The sequence below is a fragment of the Atheta coriaria genome, unplaced genomic scaffold, assembly GCF_025399875.1.
Source record: "Atheta coriaria isolate IRGN ID8LTWV9N9 unplaced genomic scaffold, Caltech_Dcor_3.1 hic_scaffold_6_pilon, whole genome shotgun sequence".
In the NCBI taxonomy this organism is placed as follows: domain Eukaryota; kingdom Metazoa; phylum Arthropoda; class Insecta; order Coleoptera; family Staphylinidae; genus Dalotia; species Dalotia coriaria.
Window position 1 is genome coordinate 9,250,464 of NW_027045448.1, and position 21,532 is coordinate 9,271,995.

The 21,532-nt window shown below is 38.9% G+C and overlaps 2 protein-coding genes across 7 annotated transcripts; both read right to left on the bottom strand.

Moving 5' to 3' along the window:
* Nucleotides 1–1,818: 1,818 nt before the first annotated feature.
* Nucleotides 1,819–6,305, bottom strand: ClC-c (chloride channel protein 3). Of its 3 annotated transcripts, none has more exons than XM_065304994.1 (12): nt 6,095–6,305; nt 5,922–5,998; nt 5,188–5,308; nt 4,762–5,129; nt 4,473–4,634; nt 4,128–4,415; nt 3,813–3,995; nt 3,544–3,758; nt 2,926–3,486; nt 2,710–2,873; nt 2,435–2,648; nt 1,819–2,382 (listed from the first exon to the last, which is right to left on the bottom strand). In XM_065304994.1, the coding sequence occupies exons 2-12, from the start codon at nt 5,985–5,987 to the stop codon at nt 2,292–2,294; spliced, it is 2,433 nt and encodes an 810-aa protein (XP_065161066.1). In that variant the 5' UTR covers nt 5,988–5,998; nt 6,095–6,305; the 3' UTR covers nt 1,819–2,291. The 3 variants fall into 3 exon arrangements, with proteins under 3 accessions (XP_065161066.1, XP_065161065.1, XP_065161067.1); XM_065304993.1 differs by having other exon boundaries at nt 5,907–5,998; XM_065304995.1 differs by lacking the exons at nt 5,922–5,998; nt 6,095–6,305 and adding an exon at nt 5,699–5,852.
* A 1,717-nt stretch (nt 6,306–8,022) lies between these two features.
* twz (BTB/POZ domain-containing protein twz) lies at nt 8,023–18,522 on the bottom strand. Of its 4 annotated transcripts, none has more exons than XM_065305550.1 (5): nt 18,153–18,522; nt 10,625–10,717; nt 10,352–10,528; nt 9,142–9,347; nt 8,023–9,058 (listed from the first exon to the last, which is right to left on the bottom strand). In XM_065305550.1, the coding sequence occupies exons 2-5, from the start codon at nt 10,651–10,653 to the stop codon at nt 8,610–8,612; spliced, it is 861 nt and encodes a 286-aa protein (XP_065161622.1). In that variant the 5' UTR covers nt 10,654–10,717; nt 18,153–18,522; the 3' UTR covers nt 8,023–8,609. The 4 variants fall into 4 exon arrangements, with proteins under 4 accessions (XP_065161622.1, XP_065161620.1, XP_065161621.1 ...); XM_065305548.1 differs by having other exon boundaries at nt 10,352–10,543; XM_065305549.1 differs by lacking the exon at nt 18,153–18,522 and adding an exon at nt 12,246–12,409 and having other exon boundaries at nt 10,352–10,543.
* Between the last annotated feature and the right edge of the window lie 3,010 nt (nt 18,523–21,532).

The window sequence follows — 21,532 nt, forward strand, 5'->3', positions numbered from 1 at the left end:
CCAGGAGATGGAATACTGCGTTAAATTCTTCATTCGCGGTTTTCGCGATTGCAACTCGATTATTTCAGGCGCGCTTCAATGTCCAATGTGGAAAACAAAAGATGACAACATCAACAACAAATTATTAGCTATTTGCTCATAATTCCAAATACTTGAGCCATCGTAATTCGCGACCGTAAATCATCGCGCGTAAAAATTGTATGAATGCTGAAGACTGATGAATGAAACCTTTATTTTAATTGTTGGTATGAATGCATTTATTTATTTTGTTTATATTTGTGTGTGTTAAATGTTTGGACGATGTGCGTGCACATGGTACCAATAGCCTGGTGCACACAGTGGTGCAGCAGGTCACAAGGCATATACGACATGTATTATTATTCCGCGGCGAAAACCGATTCGCCACCCTAATCACAGATCGTCAAACGCGGTCGCGAGCATATTACGCAAAACAACAAATGTTGTTCAAACGTATTTGAAACGGTCTGTGATTATTAGTTAAATATGTTGTTAGGTAGGGAAAACAGGCAGGTAAAAAAATTGAGTCAACTATTCCCAAATCCTTTGAGTGTGTGAATGATATTTGTACAACTTATAGACGTATATTATAATATGTATGTATATTATTGACGATTTTAAATGAAGCTTGGTTAATTGTTTATTACAGAATTATTAATATTTAAGAATTATAAAATGGTTAAAATAACTATCTTGTTTTAACTGATATAAGCACTCTATAAATAATTAAAATTAACCAATAAGCAACCAGCTTCATTTGATACATATCGTGTGTTTAATGAATTTTTCCGCTTTCAGAAGTCACCGCGATTATTACAAGTAGCTCCGCGATTTTAAGTCCTTGTGCAGGCAGGAACGTATTAGGTCCTTCCCATATTTCCTATTATTCCTGTTATATTAATTAACAATATTGTAAATATAAACAGTTAAGTAATATATTGTTGCTTTGATTTATTTCGAGTGTGAATGAGACAAAATCCAATAACACCCACCCCTCAAGTTGTAATTTAAACATGTGCTAATTAAATTCTTCTTTTAGGTTGACCTTTGTTATTTTGAGAAAATATATATCTACCTCTGCTTAATTCTTTTATTTTGCCTTCTCATAACTAAATTATTTTTTAAGTTTGTTTTAGGAAACTGCAATGGCAACGTATTTATTATATTATTAAATATTTGGTTTTTAGTGTCTTCACATAATGACTTAAAATATTTATTTCCATTTTTAAATATCGTGTAATACCGACATGTTTTGAAAATATAACAATTTGTAACACAACACGGTATTTAAAAATGGGGATAAATATTAAACGTTTCTAATACCGTTATGCAACATTTTCAGCGAGCTATCCTGTACATGTTTACAAGACCAAGGAGCGCGTAGTCCCAAAACAAACCCGAAGAGTGGAACCTAAAAACCTGCGATTCTGCGCTACGATTTTATTGTGAACACATTCTTAGGGATATAGGGTAAGGCAGGAGTTAAGTAGATGAATTAGTGGATTTAACGAATAATACTGATATGTAGTAATACACCTCTTTATTTAAAAGGGATTCCGAAATATGACCACATACTTAAAGGAGTTCTCGGGTACTCGATGTCAATAATTAGGTACTTTAGGAAACTTTCGTGAGGTTTTGCGGGTATACAAGTATGGTTAGTTCAAGTATTAATTGCTTAATTAGAGGAAAGAAAATAAAAACATCGAACCTGATTTTTTAAGAGATATACCTTTTAATCAATTGCCATTCATTCTACAAGCTGTATCATGCCGTAGGTTACAAATTATTTAAAACAAGCAGAATTACCAAAAGTTTATTAATTTAATCACCGATTAATGTTATTTGCATAAGAGTATTTTAGTATCTTTACGGTTTATAAAAACGGGAAGACAGTACTTGCACGCAAATGGAATTTTAAGAGTATTAGAAATTACCAATGCATAGGTAAAAATAAACAGCGTTTTAAAGATTAAATAAAAAGAAATACATATACATTGCATAATATACAAATAAAATAATTCAGTAGCTGCGCAAGAAATAGATAACTAAGACAGAATAAGTAGTAACAATATACACACAGTTTACAGGTTCCTCTCTTATTATAAATTCATAATATATATGTATATCGAATTATGTTTTTATGATTTATATATTTATGTATATAGATATATTTCCTAGTTTTATTCGTTCACCATTACGTTTCTATATCTTTGATGATTCGCGTTTATACAATATGTTTATATTAATCATATATTAATATATAATTTGCTTTAGTTAAATAAAACAGAGCTAGGATCCTCGTTGTCCATTTGCTTCACATGGCGCAGGACATCCTTTTTGGTTATCACCCCCAACAATCGTCTGAAAATAATTTAGTTAATAATCACAAAATGCAAAGAAATGTATCACTTGCCCATTATGAGTAACCAAAGTTTGACGCAATCCTAGTTTTCTGAACATATCTACGACGGTCTCCATGGGCGTCTGATCGGTGATAGTGATAGGAGCCATGTCTAAAATCTTCTTCAGGTTCAATGGTGGAGGGCCCAGAGTTTGTGGTGGATTACCACTTGTAAATACTACTAAACTTTGACCACATATTCCGTCCACCAATCTTTTGGCATTTGCTAAATATAGAAATTCATAAGTAAATTGAAGTTATTTTGAATAATTATAGTAAATAATTACCAATTGCAAGATTTAAATCACGACGTAACACAAATCCGACTAAATACTGCGATTCCATCGATACAACAACCGGATAGCCATTGTGCTCTGTTTCTTTGAGAAGTTGCTCGACGTCGTCCATCGTCATAGAATCCTGCGTTATCACGCTCAAACTTTCATTTCGTCTGAAACACAAATATGTTATCTCGTGCTAGAGAAAAATTACATGTTTCATACTTTGGCTGCATCACATCCGCAGCTAGGGATGTATGCGCAAACTCATCTTTGGAATCTAAGAACGGATATCCGTTCAGTGCAATATGCGCATCGTATATTCCTTGTCTGCCCAACGCATCGCCCACCCACTTACTAGCCATAGCAGCGGCCATTAAAGGCACAATATATCGCACGCCGCCAGTCAACTCAAACATTATGACTACTAGCGAGACAGTCATTCTTGTGACACCTCCTAAAACCGCTGCTGCGCCAACCATAGCATATAAACCGGGTGTTATGCAATCGTCACCTGTCGAGCATTCACCCGTAAACAAAAATGTTTTCGGGTAGTTATACGCCAGTTGTTCAACGGCAATACCAAATATCCTGCCAACAATTGCGCCCAAACAGAGTGAGGGAATGAACAAACCGCACGGCACTTTAATGCCGAAAGTAAACACGGTCATGATGAGTTTCAGTATCAATGCGAGGATCAAGAGCCAAATCGCTTTGTACACGCCATCTCCTGCGGCGGCAATATCGATTGCAGAGTTCACATCAGTGTAGTTTCTATTGTAGTCGCTGTAAAAATCGTTAAGATATTAAACTGCTAAGCTATTTTTATGTAGAACTATTTACCATAGGTTATCCGAATTAGAAATGCCGCATTGACTGAATAATAAATAAATCAATTGGCTAGTGTTCATTCGTGTGTATGGATTCGGATAAGCAATGATGGCGGTGATGACAGTGACCACCAAAACCTCAGTAACAGGATACTGTCCCAATTTTGAGAATTTCCTGTACCGGCACCAATATAGATTGGCTTTGATGAATATTGTTGCAATGACACCCTAAATCGCAAAATAAATATAAATTCAGGAAAACAATGCAATCAATAAACTCACTCCAATTATTCCAAGAGTAATAAACGGGATCAATTCAAAGAACATCCACGGTTTGTTGTACTCCACAAAGAAAAGTACTGAATGCTCATTACCAAATGGATTAATCGATCTCAAAATGAACGCGGCAATTAAAGCGCAAAAGAAGGACCTCCACAAGGTTTTCAGGGGAAAGTAGTAGCTCACCTAGAAAATCAAACTCATTAATAACACTTATCAAGTATTCTTCTCGCGGTCAAAAATTAAAATGCTCATAAAACAATGATATTCGTCGTCTTACGTCATTATTATGACAATAGATCTTGTTAATGTTCTTACTTCTTCCAAGCTGAACAATACTCCACCGATTGGTGCACCAAAGGCAACAGACACGCCGGCTGCAGCAGCGGCTGACAAGATTTCACGCTTTTTTGCCTCGTTTCGGCCATATTTCGGGAATAAATACGATAAAATGTTGCCTATCGCACAAGCAATGTGCACCATCGGCCCTTCTTTTCCCAAACTCAAGCCCGACGATACTGAGAGTATTAAACCGACACTCTTGATAATAAGAGTCCATTTTCCCAAATAGCCTCTTATGATGAAACCACTCAATATGGTTTTAATCTGAAAAATATATAATCGTAATAAGTAAAGTTAAAATGATATAAGTTTTTAAGTTACCTCAGGTATACCAGAACCACAAGCATATGGTGCAAACATTCGTACTAAAGATGCTGACAATGCCGCAAACAATAACGCCCAAATAATATAAAACAAATAAGATATTATGTAGGAGCCAGCGCCAAATTTGGATTGTCCCAAAACTTCAGCCCATGTGAGCCACTAAAAAAAAACCATTTTTATTATAATCGCCATCATAAAGTCAATGCAGATATCAAACGAATTCATGAATCATTCAACATTTTATGATCAAAACAAACTTTAATTGTTTTGAAAAAATAAGATATACCTGAGAACAATTGCCAACATCAAAGCTAGTTTCATTCATTGACCAACAACATTGTTCCTGATTCAGCCAGAAAGCCTGTGGGCATATCCCAAACTTCAAATCAGTCATCCAACTGGCTCCAATATCAATTACACCAGCAATAACACCAGTGCACAATCCGACCAGCAATACACATAACCAGCCAGACCAAGCATCATGTGCGCCCTCAATCAAATTCCAAATCGAATCTTGCTTCTTTTTAATAATGTATCTGTGTCTCATCCGATCTCTGGCAATGTCTCTCTGCCAATCAATGGTGTGGAAATCATCATATTGGCCAATTCCCGGAATGTCACCATGTTCATGACTCCCACTGAATGCAACTCCACCTTCAAACAAAAACACGCGCTCAGTTCAAGCCTAAATACATTTATAATGAATAAATACCAGTGACTTCGTCGTCATCTGTTAATCTTGAGCCTCTATTATCTCCCATGCCTGATGTGTTTATGTCAATCATATCGTCATCCGAATTTACGTACGTTACGCGTGGTGATTTATTTGTAAACTGAAAACGATTGTAAAATTAAGTAAACAACGCGATTAGCACTTGAAACACTGCAAACATTGTATCACTGCAACGCTTTTCTTGCAGCAGGCTGGCGTATCAAAAATACGCCAACAGCACCTGCGCGTGGCCAAAAATCGATTTTCGTGGCAGTGTGTTAGCAGGTCATTACAAGATGTTGGTATCAACACAACCCAGAGAAAACACAAAAAACTGTACAAAACTCAGCAAATATAACAAAAGTAACAATAGATATGTTTAACAATAAAACTTTAGTGTATATTAAGTAGCTGTGTAAGCAAACTGCAAAAGCAAATTGCAAATTTAAGCAAACAACTCAGTGCAGCACATCACATCACTCAGACTTTAGTGGTGATAAAAAACAAGTACCATGTTTGTAGACTAGGTGAAGTCACTGTTTTGGTCTATTATCTACTCCTGTGGATTCTAGTATTAAAGTCATTTTGAAACTTCACTTATCACTACACTATTTTTTTTATAATAAAAATAAAGAACTGTCAATTACTTGTTAGTCATTGCAGAGCATAAAGTAACAGATTAGCTACAGAGCAGCACAACAAGGCAATATAGCATTTACCTTTTTATTGTATACCGTTTGATAAGTTGTGGGCTGATTTGCTGGTATATTTGTACCCTTTCTTAGTGGGAACTTTTCCATGACTTGAGGACCTACAATTGTAACAATTGAACATGTACTCAATAAAACATATTTCACTGTTTGGAAGAAATTATCATTAACAGCAAGCTTTCTCCATTGATATTTACCATTTTTTGGTTAAAACACTTGATAATTACGGCTGATGATCGTTATCTACTGCATGTATGGCGATAAATGATTGATAAGCTAATTGTTCATCGAAGGTTTGTAAAAAATTGACATAACTAAATCGGTTTTAACACATCATGAATAAATACGATACGATTGTGTATTAGAGAAATTCACTTGTTTATGTTGGCTATTTTGAACTTCCCATAATGTTTGTGTGATGTCGCTAGTATTGATAATGTCATGATGACAGATAAAACGCCGGGCGATTCAAAAGTTGGATTTATTTGCTCTCTATAGCTAAGTTTTTTAATGATAAAAACAATAATATAAATATGAAAATAATATAAGTAATAAACTAGAAACATTTTAATTAAATATACCATATCTTCATTCTCAATATAATGTTTGCAATTTAGGCAAACCAGAATACAACATCCACATAATAGAAGTTCAGAAGTGTTGGTTTCTTTTTTAAATATCGGATAAATAGGATGATTCTTTATAAATTGTTATTTTGTAACATTGTTTTCCCAATGGATTCTTGAACAAGTATTTTGTTTCTGATAAAAGAATCGCAATAAAAAGAAAAATAACAAAGAAACTGGAGATTAAGTTTGCCATAAATTACAACTCACCATTGTAGCTTCATCGCCTCGGGAAACTTAACATCATTATCTGATGTAGATGGACCCTCGAGAGGAAAACAACCATTTTCGCATGTACACCGAGTGCCGTCATGGTACTTGAAGTTAAAAGTCGCTTGCAAACAGTTTGCATCTAATTGTAAATATTAAAAAACAAAGCAACCAAACTGCCCTGAATAAATATATCCAGATCATCTTAATAAATTAAGTGAATTCCAATAACACGTCTCGACGTTTTTATTAAAACGATACAATGTAACAGGTGAAAAGTCCGCCGCGAGTGCGTAATATAAAAGAAGATAATTTATTGATGATCATACGCGCATGAATAAGAAAAAGACGCGCACGTGTGGTAAATGCTAATAGATGACGGACGTTCGTTACCTTAATGCTGATCGTAATACGGTGGCGGCAGCGAGGTGGAGCCGGGGCGAGCAGGCAGGCAGCAAGAAAACGCCTGCAGGTGCAGCGGCGTCGACTGTCTGCTCACCCCGGGGCTCTTCATCTCTAGCGCTGGAGGTGTGCCGGTCCCGGCGCGCTCTCGCCGCGAGCGCTCCGCGTAGATACGAGCGCGCCGCGACTCGAGCCGGGGCCCTGTTTCGGTGCCGCGGGGCCGAAAGCCCCAATTGGTTCTTTGTAGAGGATATTGAGTTCAGAGTAACCATAGTAACTACCTTGGGGCAGTCTGTCCTAGAAGCAAATTTTACATACCTCTCCATTATATGTTTTTGAGAGGTTTTCATGTGTACGTTGGCTGCGACGCGCCGACGCCGTCGTTGGCGAGAGAAGTTTCATATAAAACGCGCAAAACTAACGGCCACTAGCGCTTCCATTCGTAAATTTCACGGGACCGTGCGCTTATTGAATTAGTAGCCTATAGCGAAAGAACAAATAGAGCGCCGAGGACGGAAAGAGGACACTCGACGGTCTTAACACCGCGAGCGTTTTCGTACAGCATGATACATTACGCAATCATGTAATGTAAACTACAACAAAATGCGGAGGATCTTAAAATTTGAGTGTTGTTGATATCACGGGAGAGTACATTAGCATCCGGTGTCCAATGTTGATTATATACTACACATTACATCAACAAAATAAAGGCAGCCTATGTTGTACTCATTATAATTACAACATGTCTGTAAAATCACGAGTTTTCACTCTTACCATCGGTTTTATCAGAACTTTTAGTCAGCGGCGGTAATTCCATTGTATTTAAACTGACAATATGGCGATTTACTAGATGACCAACTCATTTTTAACATAACAATCACGGTGCATCATATTTCGTGTTTGTATTTCACATAATTTACAATTCCAGAATATTACATATTGCTAAGTGTTAGTGAACATGTGGACAATGCAACATTTCTTCATAGGCTAGTCGATTGTATCCATTGTCGCATCACCGTCCAAACCCTCACAATGAAAATTGAGTAAATGTGGTGTGTGACAATATAAAAAATTACCTTGACTTCACAATGCCTCCTTAGTTAGTTTGCATAATGAAAAGCACGATTATCAGTATCTTAAATCTGCAATTAAGAAGAAACAATAATTATTGAAGATTTATTACACAATGTATTGCAGTATTATGCACTCCGTCCCCGAAGCAGTGCGTTACAACGCATGGACCTATCATTATCGCGGCAGCCATTTGCCAAAGTGTAAATGCACCGAAATATGTACAACAATCATTAACAAAACATGTTAAAACTTAATGATTATAAATTATTTATATATATTTGATAGTATCTTATGTAATAGTATGCCCATGAAACGGAAGCAAAAAGTTTCCAAACGCTCGCCGTCCTTACTCTAATAGAATTCGTTATATATATATATGTATACGCGTATCACAATTAAATCAACCCGGGAGGGCCCGCCGAATGAACAAGTATTCAGAGAACTGTTGGCCCTCGACACCGCCACCATTACTGGCCGCGATTCGGAAGCCGGAATTCAATAACCGCGTGATCGCCTGCACCGAGTTGAGTTTGCAGTAGCCGTTGAGCGGAAACCGGATCACGTGGTGCACATCCTGCTGGTTCCACGATACGCCCGAGCGCGCGTCCATCAGCGCCTGGTTGGTCTCTGGGAACACCTCGTCCAGCACGGTGCGATCGCCTGAAAGCATAATGCGTTCGCCTAGGTCTGGACTGACGTGCAGCGCGACGCACTCGTACGCCTCGCCGCCGCTTCCTCGGGTTGATGCGTCGGGGGTTGCACTTGGCGGCCGGTTCAATTTTGCACTGCCTGCCACAATGCCGTTTTTGATTTTTTCCTTCTTTAGCTGTTCTAGTTGACGTACCATTGCTGTAAGCAGAAAGCACACGATGCCAGGCAATTATTGAAGGGCTGCATGCTGCAGTTGAGATGCAATTTGTTTTGACACTTACGACCGATGTCGAAGTAGCGCGCTTCCTCTAGTAGTAGGTCCACGTCGTTGAAGTTCTCAGGAATGAACAGCCGTGAGTTGCGCATGAAGTTGAGGATATGTCGAAACATGCCGCCGTCTCTGTCAATGAAGTAGTGCTGCTTCAGTGAGTCCAGAACAATTGGGATCGTGCCGTTGAACAGTTTGGCCAGACGGGATTCTGGATATCTGATTTGATAAACACAACGTTTAACATCAATTAAATTCAAAATAATTTAAATTAAAACTTTCTGAAATTAATATTATGACGACTATTATGAACGATTGTCGCAGACACATTGTATATTAAGGTGTATGGTATGTAGAAAATACGTGGTACAGAAAGAAATATGCATTTTTTGCCTCGAGGTCAACCGCATAGGTATAATATAAACACGTACAGCCACAGACTTGCCCTCAAGTCATGCCGTTGTGGTTCTTGCCTTTATTTATTTCAAGACTCATGTCAGACGGTGCCCCGCGTCACAATCGCATGCACGCCTGTATTTGTGTAACTCCGAACTGCTAAGAATCGTTTTGCCCGGCGGTCATTTTGCAAATGGCCATATTTAGCCCGAAGTAAGTGGGCTGATGATCAATTTCAACGAAAACAACGCGTGGAAAAATCGCCATTTAAAGCGCTTACGCTCGCGGACATTGCGCGCATATATACAAAATTCGTCTTGAAAAAATATCGCACTTATTCCACACTCATCTACACGTGAGCGCCGGCGTATAAATAAATAAGGAGAGATAGTGTCGTCGCGAGAGAAACACACGGATTAAACGGGCGGTAATGATTCGCGTAGGAATTAACAAATAATCAAGCGCCGTAATCGAAGCGTTCATAAATCACCGCCACAACAAGCAACAAAAACGCGTGCCAAATGTGGACGCAAAACGCCCCAAACGTGTGTTTGTCCAACACGCCATGCCGTGCAACGCGTTTAGTTGTTTAATGGCAAGCGATAAGGCAAGTGCTAATTTGGCTTATAAACAAACGATGCGGCGATACCGAAATGATGAATGCCTTAATAATATAAACCAATCTTTATATAATTTCTCAACATTTTCGAAGCCAAACAACCAACCCAACCAGTTTGGAGGCGTAATCACGTCCATTAGTAAAATTACAAGAGGCGAAACTCTTCTTCGACTCGTTATCGCGGTTATTACACACTTTTAATTCTTACTTGGTAAGTGTTTCCAGCGAGGACGTGTAAATGGTGCCGCCGACATCGATATGCACTGGCGCGGTGTATCTGGATGAGGCGGCGACGCAAGGAATGCCGGTCATTTTGTTGTAGCTCAGTGCCGGTGGCGTCGGCGAAGACGAATTTGACATGGTCGGTGACGTAGCCGGTGAACTACTGGGCGACATCAGTCTGAAAAAATAGCCAAATACATTCCCTTGATAAATTATCCTCCGACAGAGAGGCGTTAATTATGTGAAAATGGTAACTCACCTCATTTTGATTTGAGTGCTTGAATACATTGTACGATTAGTTAAGTCTTTAGGCTCTTTGTCCAAATCATTGCGTCCTATATCTAGTTTTTTTCTAGAAACAACAAAAATAGTCAAATTGTAGATGTCCACAGTTTTAATTATAAATGCGGTGGATGTAAATAACCTAATATAATTGTAAAGAAGTTTTCACTTTAATTAAAATAGTTGAATATTTAATCAGCAATATTATTGGTTCCATTAAATTATTACTAAAAATAATGGTTTTTAATTAAATATTTGCCAGTTGCCATTGTTTTCACGGTGAAAACTTGTTTCGCTTCAATTTTCATAATTAAAAATGCAGTTTCGTTTCTATTCATGACTTTTGAATGGGTAATATTTAGACATTAAATCAATATGTAGAGGAATAATCATAATTGGCTTTAGTACTCATCTATAACAAAAAGTATTAATATTTTAACATATTGTGGTAAAATATGTTAAAAACACTTCCTAGCAGTTATTAAGTTGCATTTGCCTGCGGTAAAAGCGCAATGAGTCATTTTAGATGCTAGAAAGTAACATTTTATGCACTTATGCAAAAACTTGTACCTCTATACAATGATATATCAATTCAGAGATCAATTCAATCGAAAAGCAATCTCAAATATGTATTCCGTTAAAAGTTTCATACAAAACACTCGTAGTTCCAATCTTATCAATCATGTTCATGCATACAAAACAACTGGACTAGTTATGGGCACGCGACGAGCTCAACACAACGTCTAGGAACATCTCGTCGAAATAAAATATAGCAGAGGTGGGTTCAGCATCCACCCGCACCTAAATACTGTTGAAACACACATACGTTCCCATCACGTCTCGTTTCGTCTCAGTTTCAATGCAGCCTTATTACTTTTTATTTTTTATTCAACAGCCCAGACCCAGGCCTATGCAGCCGCAGGCATTGTTCACGTGCTGGGTACCACCCACGCGCCGGACTCGCCCCGTTTACGCCGATCTCTCCGGCGAACGCAAACACCTAGGAGAGTCAAGTCGTCAAACAGCGAAAACGCTCCGCATCGACATCGCCGCGCAACTCAACAATGAGCTGCGATCTCGATATGCATTCAATACGCCACAGTCGCACTCGGAACGCTCGTAGGTGATGAAGGATAGGTTTTAATCGCCGGTGCTCATTGTTTTCGTAAAAAAACACGATTCGTGGGCACGCGGCGCGCATGATTTGCTCGAATCGGAAATATGTATGAGGCAGTGGTTGGCGTCGCCTGAAAAATCAACGCCTTGCATTTACTTCCAGTAAATGGGTTGTGTCTCTGCCCTTGCCCGGGCGGTGTCCGCGCGCGGAAAGTCAATTAGTATTTGTGCGGAGCGCCTGCAGGCGAACGCAAAGGGCGAGTATAGGTCGCTTGACGCTCGCAGGCTTTGTGCAGTCTCGACGGCGCCGGACTGATTTGTAATCAGTGTATAACAACAAACCGACAGCATCGACAGGGAATGATTAATTTATTAACCATACTTGTTGTTTCAAAAGTTGCATATATTCCGTGCAATTGTAGCCAATAATAGCGGTTATGATATTTTAACTAAGTATTTACTCTAAAGAACATTATTATTACCTCTTAAGTCACGTTCCTACATTGATGTGGCATTCTCAGAAACTGTTTCGGTTTGTTGTGATAAGAAAAGCATTGCATGACTGGTTGCAGTCAGAATTGTTGCGCTCGTGCGCTTCGCGCATGAAAACCGACTTAAGTGAGTGACGCCTCACATGCAGAATGAAATTAAAATCGAAGGAGTAAGCGCGCCGTCGTGTTTAAAGCGGTCCGCGACCGCTAACGAGCAGCCTAGTCGGTCGTTTTCTTCAGCGCGTCCGATTATGACGGCGCTGCCGCTGACGGATGGATCGGCACCGGCACACGGCGATGTGGGCACATTCGTAATGACTATAATCTTACGCTTAAATGAGTCAGGCCTCTCGCGCGCGCGGCTCCACCGCCTAATTCCTCGCCGCATGCGGCATGCGTTTTCGAGTTAACGCTCCAACACCGGTAGCACTTCAGTCCTTACGTGTCTACCACAATTGCCCACTACCACATTACGTAGAAATCACGTCCCAGGTGCAATGCAAGCTGAAATTAAAAACATAATTTCATCTCGCGTCCAATTTACCATGTCTTGATCTTGAAATTATCATAATTTGTCAGGCATAAGTCAAATTAAATCGGATCAAAAGATTTGAAGTCATCTTGACGTCGGAATAATTGAATCGTTTGTAGCATTGTTTTATATTCAAGTGCTTATACACAATAAACATGGCAAGTTTTATTTTTAGACAAAGTCGGTCGAAATCAGAAAAGGGTGTTCCAACAACTAAACTACAACCACTGCGGAACGAATGAAACAAAGAGAAAAGAAGTCCGTATTATAAATTCAAAGAGTCGTTTCGGCAAAATAAATATTAGCTCGCTAGACTATACCGCTCTCTAAGTGGAGAGAAAGGATGGATGGTTGCAGGGTGCGTTCGGGGATGAGAACGGGAGGAGTGAAGCGAAAGGATAGATGGGTTATTTTGCTGCGGGATGAACGCGGCGCGGTGCTTTCAGTATATTACCATGCTTAAATGCACTCGCGTCGTTTGGCTAAGCTAGACTCGCCATAACGCAAAGAATGAAATAGAACGTTTACCAGCACGTCGGAGGCGATGTATAGGAGAGCGGATCTCGCACAAATTTAGGTTTTCAATTAGCTTGCGCAAATATATACCTTAGTTGGGAAAGTCTTTATTCTGCATGGAAACGTTTGTGGCCCTCAAACACGACCGATGTGACTTTCTTTAATGATGGCTCACAGCATACGGTATACTTTTCTTCAATTACCATAATAGTGATATCCATTTGTTTGAAAGATAAAACACCAGAGTGCGTATTTGCATTTTGATAGTTTTCACATTGTCTACACATTAGTCTTGAACTAATTGCGCGCTTGGATTGTTTGCTTAAAACACACTGTATATTGCACAAGTTGTGAACATCAAGTCGACCTTTTCTGCACATGTATCAATTTATCAATCTATTTAATATTATACCCAGCGTAATGTACGAATGTTGTATTTTGGGCAGCATGTGCCATGGCAATAGCGCCGATGGTCCTGATTGTAGATATCGACAGGTAATTACACCTCATCCCACATAGCATTTACCAAACCTGGGCATATACTACTCTTGCTCAAGCCTGCGATGCAAACAAAGGTACTCGACATATGATGTTTCGGGCACAGACTGAACCTGCCGGCTGGCTAACCGATCGACCAACCACCGAGGTCAATAATTGCAAAATGCCGAAAATATTTAAATTTACCACTACACAATACTATACTATAACAATACGAATAATAAGACCAAGCGTACAATCAGAGAATTCGATTTACTTCAAGCGATTTGGCTTGACCAAATGTCTGCTTTTTGTGAAGGCGTTGGGCGTACATAAAATCAATGAGAATTAAATATTCAAAACTAAATTGAGAGAAAAAAAAATAATTAGGATGAGATGCTGTCAAAATAATACCAACTAACAAATAACAGGAATATTATAGAAATTAAATTGTTGTTTAACTTTTCCAAGTTTTATTTTGACTAGTTTGACAAGTGTGGGCGCTTCAATAAACAATATAACAATATTCGCAAAACGCAAACATTTAATTTATTTCGAAATTGCAAAGCTGGAAATTAAACAAATTACCAATCGCGGAATCAAACGATTACTGAATATTCAACATTCGAAATATTATTAATCCCTATGTGCACCGAGCAAATAATGAATTATTTACATGTTTATTAATTATGCGCCGTAAATATAATGCCAAATTTAACGAGTTCTGTCCGCAGGCCAGCGGTGGTGCACAACGATTTCGTCCTGTCATCCTTTCGCCCGGTGAATGCACCGTGGCTCGTATTAGGCTCGCCGAATGCACAAAGTTCCTGCTAAAATCAATGAATGTAAGCGAATTAATTCCTCTGAACCAATTATGTGCATTCAGGTTTATTGGGCATTATTAATATTGGAACTGGACCCGATGAAATTTAATAACATTGCATAATTATTCCAACTAAACTCCTGCACTAATCATTTTTGAAATTAAATTCGAAAATTTAATTAAATTAATTTATTGAAGTAAATTTCAGCAGATTTTAAATCAAAGAATATTTGTTTGTTTCTATCATTGTTCACGTCAAACAAATTTTACTTTCACTCGATTTTAACGACTTAATTTGATGAAAAACATTCAATCGTGTTAGTATTTACACTTATTTGCTCGTTGATTCTCTCAGATAGACGCCGGATCTCACCGTAATCTCGTGCGCACATTGCGTTTATAAATCACACTCACAATTCGTTGTGATTGAGATAAATCTATAAGAATCAACACACATTCGCGGCGCGATGCGTTCGAGTGCGCGCCGTTTCGTCGTTAATAATATGGACGCGGCACGTACAGAATTTTTATTCTTGCCATGGGAATATTTTCAGTTTTGTGCCCCGGAGGGCGATTGCCGGTCACGCTGATGGACGGTCGATCACGAGTTGGGCATCGTGGACCGACGGTGTCGTAGATGCCCTCGGAGCGATTCATTAAAGTGATAAAAATGGCGGCATTAATAAACAAACGATATATGCAACATTAATGTCGTAAAAAATTGCAACCCTTAAAAGATCTTAGTCAGTTTTTTATTGCCAACGAAGAGATTTAGATTTTTTTTAAATACAAATTAAAAATTTTAAAATTATTTTTTTATAAATTTTTAAAATATATAAATAAAATACGATGATATTTCGCTGTGGCTTTTTCGCGTGACTGGGCGAAATTAAGTAATTTTTCCTAGGGAAAGCGCCAAAGCCACACCACCTCGAGCAGAACATCAATCGTCGTCAAATATCGCATATACGTCGTAATACTTTGCGGGTTGTATAATGTTTAATGCATCATCTGTCAGTTACACTCGTGCCGCATGCGCCGCAATGTAGAATGCGAGTACGAAAATAAATTCGAACATTTTCTCGATTCTCCCGCGTGCAATTGACGTGCCGCTGGGAGATGCGTTCGGCATTGCTCGCTCATTGTCAAAAATCGTGAGCGCTCGACTCGTACTCGCACTCGTCGAAAATCCGTTTTGTGAATGTGTTTAGTGCACATACCGCACATGAGCAGTGTGCGAGATTGCGATGATTATGATAAATTTGCCGTTTTAATACGACCAGCGTTTTCCCATGTACTACATGTGCGCGAAGACGTCTCACGTCGCGAATTAAGGGACGAAATCAACTTCCAATGTTTACATCTACAGACATTTCATTTTGTTATTTATCATTATAGTTCAGTGTATGTTTAATTCAATTAAAATGTTTAAAATTGGATTAGTTGCTTTGCCAGTTGTGATTCTAGCGCAGTTAAAATGCTGCATACTATTTAGTCAATTAGGAAAATTATACCTACATTGCATTACAGCTGTGTAATTTTAAACATCAACAGATTATCACTAGTAAAGAATAAAAAAATAAAACAGAAAGTTTGAATGTTTCAAATAAAACCGCATAAAATACAATATTTCTCATTCCTGATGAGTAATTTTGCAGTAGTTTTAAATGAAAGAAACAGTAATCTACTTAATACTTTGATATCTTTACAAAATAAACTATTGAATATTATGCAAGAAAATATTCATCGACTGACATGCTGATATCAAATTACATACATAATTCAATGCAATCATTATCATCCTGCATAGCTTGTGCAGTAGTAATCTCATTCGATCCAACTCTGCTTCTTCGCATCATCCGCATCATTAAGAGCATATGGGATGACGAAGTGTTAATGTAACCCGTTCGTTATTGCACTGCAGCAAGCATGTAGAGAAAACGACAGAAAGACAGTTATCCTTTCGGCGTCGATCTCTCGATCCGATAGTAACTCTCCGATCAAGTCCTTGAATGCAATGGCAGGCGTCATATGTTCAAGTTGATCCTTACTTGGAAGTCTATTCTTTTGAAATTTTTATTAAACGCAGCGCAGCGGCAGAGTGAAATCGCTTTAAGTTTGCTTCGCTTCTGTCGCGCATTATTCCTGTTTATGTTACTGCCCGCTGCATGCCATCTGCTGCAGGACTGATTAGTCGCCCCGGGGGTATTACTGCAGTCCGCATACCAAAAAAGTAACTCAACTCGATGACCAGCATCCGAGTGTGATGGTATTTTTCTCGCGCGTCATTCGCTTCGAACAATTTTCGAAATAATCATAAATTTCAAATTCCGCGTCGCATGAGTGAATTATTAAGTTAGGCGCGAGGATTATTACATTGATCTGAATTGCACGTGTCGCACGCGTCGCTCATGTGTCATTCGAAGTTTGAAACTCATCGCCAGACGCGTTTGGCGCCGGCAGACTTGTTGGATCTCTCGCCGTGTCTAATAATCGCCGTGCAAGTTACGCACGCCGACCGCCAACTGGGGGAGTAGTGCACGTACACTCCACTTGTGCGGCCAGCGTCGAGCTGGGGGTGCAATTTGTTGAACATATTGGACGGACGGCTGATATGAGCCATCGTTTGTGAGCATTACGTTGTTGCAGAACAAGCGAATGAGTTGAGAGAGACTGCGTTGTACAAGCAGTAGCCCGCCGGCGTCCGCTGTCAGCTTGCTGGAGCGTCGAATGTGCGTCTGCCCCGTGTGTATTTGCGATCACGTACATCTCTCTTTCAATACATACATTATACATACATAAGAAGGCAAGATGTGGAATAACTATACGGTTTAACCAATTTTGACAAATATTGGCACAATTTAATCAGCTTACATAACATTAACTTCAACGAAACCTTTAAAATCATTTAATATAATTTATTATTACTGAGAATAACTCGACTTTTCGTTTGGCAGTTATTAAATCAATCAATTAACGCATGTTCAACGAAATTCAATAAAATCTAATGTTGTTCATAAATTCCAACAAGAAAGTTTGGAAAAAAACACCGCGTTTGATGGCGCCACATAAGTTAATCTTTCGCCATGATCACAAACACTTCTAAAATTGAAAATTCTTGAATATATTATAATTATTATAAGTTGGCTCATCAGATTCGTATAAATGAAAAATGATAGTGATGACATTTGAAATATTAACAACATATTCTCCTAAACAGTTTCTTATAACATTTGTTTTATGATTTTTCGATTAATGTTTAAAACCATAAAATCTAAAACTTTTATTTGTGGTTTCGATAACGCGGAAGATTATTTTTTTTATCTTAATGTGCCATGTGGTTCGGTTATTTTCAAATGACATGTGCTCGGTAACTAAGCAACGGTGGCGTCTTTGTAGTTTCCAAGCGCGTTCGTTCTTTTACTTTACATTCAATTGTATAGAAACACATGTTCAAAATATTGTCAGTTGCGAAACAAGTTTCAACTCGTTATTATTGTTGTATTTTTTATCATATTATGATTGGCAAAACAATGAAATTCGTATTTACCTTTTGGGGCACGTAGGCTCCAATGCGCCGACTGGTCCACGATTCTCCACGGTGGCTGAAATTTTGAAAACTGCCGGCGACACTCGTAATCAACACAAAAATATGATTTATTTATAAACAAAATAATCGATTTTTTTGTTCACTCGTTGATTAATTTTGTTAGAGTATGTTGTGAGTGTAAATTATTAATATGTTTGTCAATGTGCGCGCAAAAGTATTAAAAATGCAGACCGGTTGAGGAGAGAAACGTGACCAGCCGATGCCACAACAGCGAGGATACTAAGTCGGCGGAGTCAACGTGGTCTCTCCGGGCTCCGGCGCTCCGCCACTCTCGCTTGCACGCCGGCTGCAAGCGCAGCGCGGAGCAGTGTACGCGTACGTACGGATTGAATGCTCGCCGGCTGCGCCTAAAGCCTCCAACCACAGTGCGCACCTCTTTCTCTCCTTCCTCCGCGTTTCTTTTTGTTCCCTGCTTTTCAGTGGGTTAATAATCCTGCAGGCGTGTATGCTCGCTAGGTAAGTGCCATTGCCATGTTTAAGCTCGGCTACGCCAACGATGCTAAGGCGCACCGAGAACAACTCGAGTGATAAAAATTGACTTCTTGCGGAGGTTGTGCTGTGCCAAACAGAGCAAAACAACCATGATTTACAATCAATTGACAATTAAAACGCTAATAATCGTGTATCACAAGTGATTATCGGTGTAATATCATTATTTTGAGGCAAATTTCACTAAAATTTAAGATTTAAGAATGATTTAAGTCATTTTTACATAAATTTACTAACTAATTATCAACTTTATCTTTAAAATATTCGGTTACCATTTTGATTGAACAAAAAAACTTTTTTTTTTGACTGACGCATAGAATATTTAACATAAATAAAAATTTATTCCGGCCCGAGTGGGCCAGAACTAAAACTCTTGGTTTTTGTATATAGTCCTGTGGGCATACACCCATATACGAGTACCTACACCTTGGTATCGAGCTGGCAAACCGCGAGCATAATGTTGGTTGTGTACAATATACACGGCGGCGCGTACCCAGTGCGCCACGGAGTTTAACTTCCGGCGATGTTTCAACGGTTCCTAAGGGACTCGCCTCGTCAAGAACTGCATTATACTATTCCCGCGTACGTATAATAATTTCGCCGCGAACCATTCACTCAGCGCTCACCTGTGTATATGCCCGCTGTGTTTCTGTATAGTGTATCATGCCATTAGCCACATTCAAAACGGCAACCCACCGGCCCCACCAGCCCCATATCGAACATGCGAATAAACCGAACGAATTCAACTAGTCTGCCGGCGGCGGCGGCGATCCGCTGCCCCGGTCACAATTGCACTTTGCATAATTTCATTTTTACCATGTAGGTATTTCGATTGACATCCACTGCTATTTGATGATTTATTGTTTGGTTAATTTTTGCAGTAAAAGTTTCATGTTTGCTTGTTTCGGATGTGTTTTATTTTAAAATAATACATACAATTTAGTTCATTTACAAATTGTGTTATTGTTTTGATGCATTGTTTACTATAAATTTAAATACCATATGAATAGCTATCATTGATGCAAATTTTAGAGGTTATGATAGTTTCCTGTGTAATATTGCTTTGTTCGGTTGATTGTCAATCACTTGTTGCATTTGAACATTTTTATTTCAATTTTTCGTCGGACAATTGTAATTCTTGCCTACGCATTCAACCATTTTCACAATTCCATAAAATTGTAAAATTAACTTGATAAAATGATCAGAAGATAATATTTCCACAGTGTATATATTGCATTCTTTATATCACTCGGTACATAATGTACTATAGAGGGTAAAATTATAGAAATCGCGTACAGTTTCAACTTTACGTCGAAGGCAACACGACGCAATACATAACCTGAGGTAGATAGAGATAGATTCAATGCTGGAGGGACTCTTGCGAAATTATGAAACGCGAAATGAGGTCGGCCGGATTCGCCGGCGGCGAGTCGGCCCGCGGGCAAACGCTCCGCTCGGCGCAGCCAGCGTCGACCCGAACGAACGCGCCGGAGGCGTCTGTACGCCAGCCAGCGTACACCAGCGCACAAACCCCCTCGAACCACCCCGCCGAATGTTGCCGCACTTCACTCGCTCGCACAAAACATTATAAAACGTTAATTTCAAACGTTATTATTTGCTCTATGTCGAGCAACATATTCGCAGCCAAATATCGAAATGAATTTGCGAACACAACCGCATGCCAACAAGCCCGTTGCCAACTCTGGGGGATGATTAAAAACGTTCGCAAATGCTACAAATGTGCGGTTTGATAATTTCATACAGTTAGATTTGCCTGCAAGTATTTCTATTCATTGTATGAGTGCAAAAATGATGAATGCTGCTATCGAAAAACTTAGAAAAATGTGTTGTGTGTTGCCTATAAAACGTAACCCTAACCAACTTTTTGTATATTTTGGTACCTACCACAAAAGTAAAATAACTTTTTATGCCGTATTGTCCAAAAATTACCCTAGCATGATTAATTTATGCATTTTTGTTAACAACTCCCCAATAACAAATTGTTATATGTTGTTGTTAATAATCGTGTAAAAGTTATAAAATAAAAATAACCGCTTGGTATAAATTATGCGCATGACGCGTTGCACGTCCTGGTCAGGTTGGAAAATGCGAAGGCGCGCGCGGACTCGTTATTCATTATTCGTTATTTTCAGTTTTAGTTCGATAAATTCATTTCGTTAAATTTTCCGCGCCGCGAGCGACGTGGCCGGGCCGGCGCGCGCGCGCTGCCTGGAAAAAGGGTTAAATAGGATGCGCGTCTTGAACTGACGTGAAACTCGAAAAATAACCAAACAACTAAAACGCGATATGCCCTCGCGGCTTATAATATTCTACAATGCAGCGACGGCGGGAAACTCGCGCGCCACATTCACGCTCATTTCCATCTAGAAGCGGGCGCGCGCTAATCCTCCTTCAGCCACCCGTCGCTTTCATTCCGGCTTAATTTACTAGTCAGTTTGGTTCTTTAGCAGAAAAGTTACTGTTTTTATTGTTTTTTGCCTTATTTGTACTCGAGTATCAAATGCAGCACGTTTAAGCTCCGGCGGTTTATATTGCTGAGTATAAATCTTCGACGTAAGTACATTTCGTGGAAATTATGTTAAAGAAGTTACAAGCTTCAAGCTTCTAGTTGAACAATTGCACAATATATGCTTATAATTTACGCAGTATTGAATTATTAGTCATTTATAATTATTTGCGTGTGTAATATTTGCGTGAGCAGACATATTCAAGTAAATATCAATATCGTATCGCGTACTGTATTGCATTTGAGTATTCCATCAATTGTATCCTATTCTTGAATTCCACGAACGCGATGCGCGTCAGTTTGA

Coding starts and splice junctions, on each gene's coding strand:
- ClC-c (XM_065304993.1), bottom strand. CDS start 5,987: ATGGAAAAGTTCCCACTAAGAAAGGGTACAAATATACCAGCAAATCAG. Junction 5,130..5,187: donor AGATGACGACGAAGTCACTG/GTATTTATTCAT, acceptor TTTTGTTTGAAG/GTGGAGTTGCATTCAGTGGG. Junction 3,759..3,812: donor TTACTCTTGGAATAATTGGA/GTGAGTTTATTG, acceptor TTTGCGATTTAG/GGTGTCATTGCAACAATATT.
- twz (XM_065305548.1), bottom strand. CDS start 10,653: ATGTATTCAAGCACTCAAATCAAAATGAG. Junction 9,348..10,351: donor TCGCTGGAAACACTTACCAA/GTAAGAATTAAA, acceptor TTATCAAATCAG/ATATCCAGAATCCCGTCTGG. Junction 9,059..9,141: donor GCGCTACTTCGACATCGGTC/GTAAGTGTCAAA, acceptor TTCTGCTTACAG/CAATGGTACGTCAACTAGAA.